This window comes from Raphanus sativus, chromosome 9 (genome assembly GCF_000801105.2).
Source record: "Raphanus sativus cultivar WK10039 chromosome 9, ASM80110v3, whole genome shotgun sequence".
Taxonomy (NCBI): Eukaryota; Viridiplantae; Streptophyta; class Magnoliopsida; order Brassicales; family Brassicaceae; genus Raphanus; species Raphanus sativus.
Window position 1 is genome coordinate 5,092,006 of NC_079519.1, and position 8,739 is coordinate 5,100,744.

The 8,739-nt window shown below is 36.1% G+C and overlaps 2 protein-coding genes across 2 annotated transcripts; both read right to left on the reverse strand.

Moving 5' to 3' along the window:
- Nucleotides 1–1,046: 1,046 nt before the first annotated feature.
- On the reverse strand, nt 1,047–5,065 carry LOC108828189 (sucrose synthase 6). The gene is made up of 12 exons (XM_018601793.2): nt 4,893–5,065; nt 4,670–4,802; nt 4,419–4,573; nt 4,158–4,350; nt 3,953–4,071; nt 3,659–3,875; nt 3,310–3,579; nt 2,957–3,240; nt 2,653–2,877; nt 2,008–2,574; nt 1,672–1,810; nt 1,047–1,593 (listed from the first exon to the last, which is right to left on the reverse strand). Exons 1-12 carry the CDS (start codon nt 5,000–5,002, stop codon nt 1,177–1,179), a joined length of 2,829 nt encoding a protein of 942 aa, XP_018457295.2. The 5' UTR covers nt 5,003–5,065; the 3' UTR covers nt 1,047–1,176.
- A 444-nt stretch (nt 5,066–5,509) lies between these two features.
- On the reverse strand, nt 5,510–8,014 carry LOC108828740 (uncharacterized). The gene is given in 10 exon segments (XM_056995478.1): nt 5,510–5,913; nt 6,004–6,105; nt 6,200–6,354; nt 6,460–6,502; nt 6,504–6,547; nt 6,991–7,090; nt 7,248–7,314; nt 7,410–7,505; nt 7,703–7,836; nt 7,952–8,014. Coding segments are annotated over 6 exon segments (507 nt in total). The 5' UTR covers nt 7,012–7,090; nt 7,248–7,314; nt 7,410–7,505; nt 7,703–7,836; nt 7,952–8,014; the 3' UTR covers nt 5,510–5,771.
- Between the last annotated feature and the right edge of the window lie 725 nt (nt 8,015–8,739).

Sequence of the window (8,739 nt, forward strand, 5' to 3'; positions counted from 1 at the left end):
TGTAGAATAACATCTTTTGAAAAATGATATTTTTTATAGAACAGTTAATAAAAATGTTACAAAAAAACAGTTAATAAAAGACAGAGCGGAGTATGTATCATCAAAATATTGTTATTTAATTGCATGAAGTTCGGAAATTCTAGTTCGTAGATCCAAAAAGTCGTTGACAAAAAAAAAAAAAAATCCAAAAAGTCAAACTTGTTTTACAGATAAAATACAAAACTGCTAAAGAAAGAAATATGGTTGAGACTTTGAGCACTTTGACAGCAATGTGAATTTAATACAATATACTTCAAATTTCATCGAAAAGAAGAAATTAAGCGTGAGTGAAGAAAGTGGTAAGAAGTTAATTGATAACCGATTAGGGTGATGCAAAGAAACGTATAATAATGACTCAGAAGTTAATTAATAACCGATTAGGGTGATGCAAAAACATATATCTCAAAATCAAAATTGATGAGAGAATTACCTTGTTGGTGTTATCCTGTCATTATTAGGATGATTTTTTTTTTCTGAGTCATAGAACGTAAGAGAGGAGATTATAAATGATATAACGTGAACTAAATACAAATCTATTGATGAACAAAAGATAGTGTAATGAATTTGCCATGCAACAACAAGCCTTTGTTATTGATGAGATAATCATTTAGGAAGAAAATTTATCAACATATTGTTTCTTATCATCACTTTGGTCTTTAATTTACCACTCATGTGTTCCTTATTATATTCCTTAAATATTTACATTATTTAAAAATGATAAATTAATTAGATATAAATTTCCCATCTTACCATATTTATTTTGGGACCTTGAATAAAGTGAAACTTCACGTACAGTTTCTGCCTTCGTTGCTCCATATTAGCTATACCAATTTAATTATCATATGGACCGATTCATTGCATTATTTATTATACTACGGAATGAAGTAAATTCAAATATAATCTTCAACAAAATTTTCATAATTAATACATGCAGATTGCAGACGTCCACGTGTTATATAAAGTTGTCCAACCTGGTAAGCCATAACATTATATAAATAATAATAATAAAATAGTAATTCACAAAGTGTTTATAATTGATCATATGTTTTATTATATAACTTTACATCGATGGTAAATTTCATTCATTATATTTACAGCTTTTTGTTAGACTATTTTCTCTATCCATGAGAGACTTTTTTAATCTTCTTGAACCGAGTAAGTTCCAAAGAACCTCTGCTTCAAAACGTAAAAGATGTAGAAACAAACCACAACAGACCAAAACAAGTTCCTAACCGATGAAACTCCTTGGCTCTGTTGTAGTCTGCATGTCATCTTCGTATTCTCTAGTCTCTGTGTCTCTTCAGAAGTTTCTGAAACTTTCTTCGTATTCTCTGATGCTTCAGCTGCAAGCAAACCCTTTCTCACTTCTCCTCCTCCAACTTTAGACTCATTATGTTCTTGACCATCTTCACTTTCCTGTTTCATCTTTTCTCTTTCATTCACTTCCTTTTGCTTACTTCCTCCTCCAAGAGAAGGCTTTTTGGGAAGGAGGTTACGGAGTGAAGCCAATCTCGAAGGCAGAGATTTATCTTCAGGGATTGTCACTTTCTTGGTCTACAAGAAAGCATTGTAAAGGTTAGTTTTGTAGCTATCATCAATACTAAGCTTCAGAGTCTTTTAAAAAAATCTCACCAGTGGTTTGAACTGGAGACTGTAAAACATTTCAATGTATCTCTGCTTAGCTTTCTTTTGATCTTCATTCACCTGTCTCCAGAATCCATACATGCTTCCCATCTTCAACAACTTCTCTGCATAAATCTTCCATGTGTAGCTATACAAACGATTAAAAACCTAAAAATTAGCAAATGTATTGTGACTTGCGTTTCAAGGTTCATCTCTACTTTTGAAAATATAAGCTCTAAAATAGAAAGTTTCGACGAGATATGAGTAACATATAATGGACTATGATCAGTTCATTTATCATCAATTTGTTTTAAGTTGGAAGTACAAGAAACTTAACAGACTTACCACTCGTAGATTCGTTTGAGACCACCTTTAGAGATAGTATCCCAGTACAAACCATCTGTCCCACACTTGCTGAAGAAATCTCCAATTCTAGCAACAGATTCATCACCATTGTTTGGATCAATGTGAAAACCAGAGACACCATCAACGATTATCTCAGCTGGTCCACCTTGGTTAGTGGCAAAAGTTGGTAGTCCACAGTTCATGGCTTCAATAACCGTTAAACCAAAAGCTTCATACAAAGCAGGTTGAACAAAGACTCCTTTTGTATCAGCAATGCACCTGTAAAGCTCACTGTTTCTGTACCTATCGGTTTGAGCAGCTATCCATCTGAAGCTCCCCTTGAGTTTATACTTCTCAATAAGATCATGCATCTTCTTGATCTCAGCCTTTTCTTCTCTGTCATTAGATTTGGACATGTCGAAGAATCCAGCAACAACTACAAGGTTAGCCATCTCTCTTAGTCTCTTGTCTTTACCATACCATTCAACCAAACCGGTGATGTTCTTCACCGTGTCAAGTCTGGCCATTGAGAAGATGATTGGTTTTTCTCTTTCAGCAAGATATCCCCTGAACAGAATCTACAAGTTAGGTAAACTCAAAAGTCATATTGGTGTTCGGTTTATTTGTAATGAGACTACTACTTACATGTGTTCAGCATTGTCTTTCTCATTGTAAAGCAGTTCTTGTATTGAAGGATGAAACTTGGTCAATCTTTTCTGTGTCTCTGTGTAAGGGAAGTATACAGATTGATCTGCCCCAGGAGCAGCAATGTTAAACTTGGGGTCAAACACATCAATGCCAGAGACAACTCTGCATAGACCAGGCATTGTGAAGGCAGTGTGACTCTCATACTGTCCTGGCCTTTCCTTGCTGCGCAAGTTATAGTTATGAGTTTGGATCTTAAATGTTTAATATGTTTGACGCACATATAGAAAGAACAAGACCTAACCTTCCTGCTATTTCTTGATATGTGCTGGTAATGATGAAGTCAGTGACATTCATTGCGATTAAATCAGCTGTGAACTGGCAAGAGAAATGGTATTTAGGATCTAGCTCTTTCCACTTTGCATCTGAATCTTCATACTTTGTTTTCTCCAAAGCATGTGCAATGGTTCCTTGAGTGACACCGAGTTTGGTAGCCATTAGAGATGCAACCAAGTTCCCATCTGTGTAGTTACCTATGATAAGGTCAGGCTTGCAATCAAAGCGTTGGAGAATCTTGCTCGTTGCATCCTGTAAACAAGAAGGTTTTAGTTTGGTTTTGTTGTTGAGACAATAAGATGAAACACATGTACCATTTACCTGCGTGAATCTCTCGAGGTAAGGGTAGATATCAAACCGTGAAACCCATTGACGGAGGACTCCTTTCTCTGTGACAAAAGGAACCCTGAGGATATGAGAATGCTTGGTTCCTTCAATGGCTTCTAGTTCTTGATCACACTTTGTTCCTCTTGCTTCAGGTATTAACCGTGTCACCACAAGAATCTGAGGCTTGAATCCAAGACCTTGTTGGTTAATTCTAATGAGCAGCTCTTCCTCCAAGGCTCTTACTTGATCAAGAATGTAAACAACCTGTATGACTACCATTACACATCAAGGTTTAAAACAGTAAGGTTCCTCTTGTTAACTAGACTTCTTTGTGAGCAAGTACCTGCCCTCCGGTGTCTGGTAATCCAAGCACGTCTTGCTGACCAAAATAGCCATGGACAGAGAATATAACAACGTTGAACACTGTGGGAAGTCTGCTAAATAGCAAATCTAGCTTCACACTGTCTGGTGCCTCAAGAACTTGTGAGAGCATAACCATAGTTTCTCTCACTCTCTCTGATGTGTTTCCCCAACCTTTCTCGAATCCCATTTCCTTCAGCCTAAGAAAGAATCAGATTCTTGTTCAAGTTACTATTGGAAGATAAAAAGAATCTTGAGCTGTGTTTATTTTTTTTACCTTTGTGAGAAAGTTTCATAAGGCGTGTGTTTAGGGAAAGTGGATACTACATTCACAGCAAGCATCAGAGATCTCTGGAGATTTGTAACTGTGTTGAGATCTTCATTGATCATGAGTTTCTGCAGACATAAATCATCAAGAATGAGATTACTTTTGCACAAAGCAAATGAATATGGAAACAAGAAATAAGGATTCATTCAATGACCTCTCCGTGATGGTTAAGGCTAAGCAGGTAGTTCAAGAGAGGTTCTAGTTTATCAGATTTGCCTCCAAGCTTAGAAGATATAAACTTAGAGATGTAGTCAGCTCCATTCCCAATCGAAGTAGGAAGAGTAAGCCTTGGAGTTGTGAAATCAATAGCTCCAAAGTCCATCTCCAATGCATTTTCATCCTTAGCCCTACAAAACATTTAAATAAAAAGATTACACTCATGACTCTAAATGCCTTATGTAAATCTTTCACTAACCATGACTCATCGACAACAGATTCCTTGAGCTTCAAGTAATCCGTGGCTGTGATTTCATCCACTGTTAAGTCTCCAGAGTTGACCTTAACATACTCCCAGAAACCAGGGTTTGGTCTCGCGGCTAATGCAACAAACGGTGGAACCACTGCCGCTTCCTGAGTGGTTAAAACAGATGAACTTGTTAACATACCTAAGGAACTTCTTTAAACCTTGTATGAATTACAAAATGGTAATGAATATCATCTACTTACCTGAGTACAAGTGAGAATGTAACCAAACAGTCCATCCATGATCTTCTTGCGTTCAAGACTATCTTCTATGCATTTCTCTATCTCATTCATCAGATTCTCACGTTTCATTAGCTTCTTTCCTCCTTTAACAAAGCTGAAACATAGCAAACAGAGAAATTAATCAAAACGTAGCAAAGAAAGAAAAGCTAACCAAAAGTGTGATGTTGAAAGTTTTCTAAAAAACCTGGCAAAACATCTCTTCATGTGGTACCGGCTTTGTTTCAATGCATCAGGCATTTTGTCAGCGATAGAATCCGATCTTTGAAGCATAGCTGGAGATGAAGCAGAAGCCATGTTTTTTTATTTTGTTACAGAAACAAGAAGAAAGGTTCAAACCTTAATAAGATTGAAATGGATGAGATGAAGTAGTTTGATGAAACAAAGGTGATAATCACACTGTATTTATAGGATACATTAAGGGTAATGAATATATGCTGTGGAAGGGGACAGAGTAGAAGGAGAAGGAAGGGGGAGAAGATTATTCCTTAGAAATAAAAGTTGGGAAAGATAAGTGTGCAAGTAAACAAAAAGAATATATTTGTTGAAAGCAAAATCACATTTTACACATTTTTGCTTTTTTGGGGGATTCATGTGAAATTAACATAAAAGGTATAGGTCAAAAAGGTTCCTCTCTTGATGGATGCTTTTTATGCAAGTTTAGTTGTGGTCCGTGTGGACAAATATCTATGCATATACTCTCCTCTTATCCCAACTTAATAATATGTATATAAGTGCACATAGATTTGATTTCATAATGTATACTATGAGAATGAGATTAACATGTGTTCAAATGAAACTATATTTTGCAGAAAGAATATGATTTTATTGCACTAAACAATCATACAGAATACAAACAACATGTTCCCTTGATTTTTTTTTTCTGGAAACTTATACAAATCCAATTTGGAAGGTTTGCACACAAAGGGAGCTTTTCTTACATATATTATCAACATTTGGAGAATCACAAGAGTAGTTTATAGAGAGAGCTATACCATTTGGTATTTATATGGCGGCCACTGTGGCTTTGTACTCTATAAGGCAACATTCATTCTATCCACTGCTTCTATCTTTGGTTTCCTGTAATGTGATTTGATGAGTTTTTAGTCCTGTCTTCGGACCATGATGCATCTACAGAAGGGAGTTGGTACTCATCAGGTTTCAATGCCAAGGCAAAATCAGGAAGAGTTGGTGCCGTCTCCATGATTCTAATGAACACACCATCATAAGATTTATGAGCATATAATAGCAAAAGAGACGAGAGAGAAACCAAACAAACATGTCAAGCTGAAACTCACTTCTCATATGAGTACAGATCACGGTTTATCCTGACTTTACTTGAAGTTTCTTTCGGTATTTTCTCTGATAGATACTTCATTGTTCCGAAAAGCGGTGGAGTCCTGAAAAAAACGTTGATGGAGATATTAATGAACAACAGATAGATAGATAGATGCTGGTGATTCAACTACAAAGGCACTCATGAGATGGAGTTACCTTGACGTGGGTGAAGATGCATTGAATGCCTCACTTGCTTTCTTACTTTCTTTGAAACACTCATCTGCAGCTTGTAAAGCAGCAACCGCCATGCCATGTGATTTCTCTGTGTTTCCTTCATCAAGAATCAACCCATGGTAGTAGTACGCTGCAGCCTGGTCATTACCAATACACAGAGACACCAAGTATCTTAATGGAAGCCTTGTACAGATAAACAGAGTTTCTCATACTCTAAAGATCTAATGATGTCCAAACAGTACCTTAGCTTCAACATGTTTCCACTTGACAAAGAGCATATGCTTTTCCCCAGCCATTTGCTAATGGGAGATTCATCAAGTTATCCTGTGCCTGATCAATGTCCATCAAAAAGTGTCCAAGAGAGATTTCAGCCCCAAGATCGTATCATTAACTTTACAACCGGAAAAAAAAAAAAAAACCATATAACTCTTCAATGAGCCTCAGAGAAAAAATGTAGAAAAAGTAGTAAATTAAAGCTTTCTTCTAGATGGTCTTCTCTCATTTTCAGTAAAATAAATGAGATAGAGAATGATGATCAGCCGCCACAAGTTAGTGTGACACTTTCGAGATAGTGATATGACCACTTTTCTTTTGCTTTTTTTTTCATTTTGTTTATTGACTTTTTTCCCATTAATCTAAGTGGATGATAATACACACTACTCCATAACAACAACTAATCTATGTAGCATCACGTTTCGTTATTATAATGAAAGCAATAAGCAAAGAGAGTTATAGAAGGAAAACAAATTATTTTATAAGGTACTAAGGCTTTACTGCTGCCAGTATTTCACCATTTCACATGAAAGTCTTCGCTTCACTGCGAGAGTGGCTTTTGAGCTATCAATCGCAATACCAAAGTTGGATATCAACACCCTGAATCAGAAGCGCAAGTATTATAGACCTTTGTAAAGTGAACTAAAAATATTATCAAATTACTCAAAAGCTACCAATCTAAAATCACTGCTTCACAAATATACTAGGAAACACATGAAGCACATCAAAGGTAGTTAAATATATCCCAAGGTTCTACCTGGCCTAATGCTTGCAGGCAAAGAGCCCGTAGAGCTCCTTCTGCTAGGTCAACAGGTAAACTTCTCCTGTAGAACAGGAGAAAACATAAAAAGGGGCAAGTCAGTAAGGTTGTTTTATCAACATTATAACGGTTGACGTTAGAAACTTTATCGTATATGACCTTTGCTCGGCTGAAAACTGAGGGAGGACATGCTTGACAGCGCAGTCAAGATATCCAGCTGCCTTTAGAAGATATCAATTGAAGCTCGTCTGTTTTCTACAATAGATTTTGAAAAAGCATAACGTTAATCCTTCAATCTGCTTTGGATGACTAAATAGGACTCAAACACACATCTTACAATTCAATTCTGGAGAATAATGTGGTGTTTATGAATTTTTTCAAGAAAAATGTGACTAGGAAGTAGAATCTAACAAGAACAACCAAGAAGTACTATTAAATTTTAAAGATCTAACCTTCGGATACTTTTGGATGGTAGCCATCAGTAGAACCTCTAGGAAGCAGCAGCAAATTGGCTTGTGACATTTGTAGCATTGCCATTGATGCAAAACCGACAATATTTCATACAAACGCTTAACATGGCTGTTTCCTGGTAGAGGTAAAAAAATAATCTCGTCATATGCTCAAATAACCTTCAACATAAAGGTTAAAATGAAAGAACACAAAACAGCACAGTTAAAGATAAACTGTTTTGATTACCACACCTCTTCCTCATCCTCCTGATTTATCCAGTTAAACTGTACTTTTGAACTGTAATTGGCTACTATAAACATACAAAAAATAATGCATGTCAGAATATATATATATTATTATATATATATATATTATATATATGGAACCAAACAGATATCGGTTCTGTAGCACATAAATGATATTTTTACCATCTTTAGTTAATCCTAATAGAACAGGTAGATAATCTTCAAAGCTTGATGGAGATCTGCAAGCGTTGAACCTCCTGCAGTAAAACAATTCCATTGAGTTTGTTGTATCCGGGAAAGAAAAAGAAGACAAAAAGATGTCAGATACCATTGTTTGTTCTTCCTCCTAGTTCTTGTTATGGTGGTCCTTCTTGGTTAGCCATCACAACTATCCGCGTCCTCAAAGCAGTTAAACCGCTCCACAAGAGTCTTGGGCATTGATCACCTAGTGACTGAGAAAACTCCACAGGCTTAGGTATCCTTAAACCAGGTACATATACTGAAACGTCGCCGATACTCGTAGGCTTTCTTCTGTTTCCACAGAGTCCTTGGCCTTGATGCAAAGCATCCCTTTTCTAGAGCTTAAGAAGATCTACAAATCCCCACTGATGAAAAAACAAAGAAACAGAGAGTTTATGAACAGGATGATCGGCAAGGAGACACAATTAATTATTATAAACAAAAACAGACTCTAACTCAAATTCTCGTCCACTAGATTTGATAAGATAAAAGTTAAAACTAAACTAACTCACGAGCCATCTGCCATACTACTACAATCTTCATAAATGAAAGAA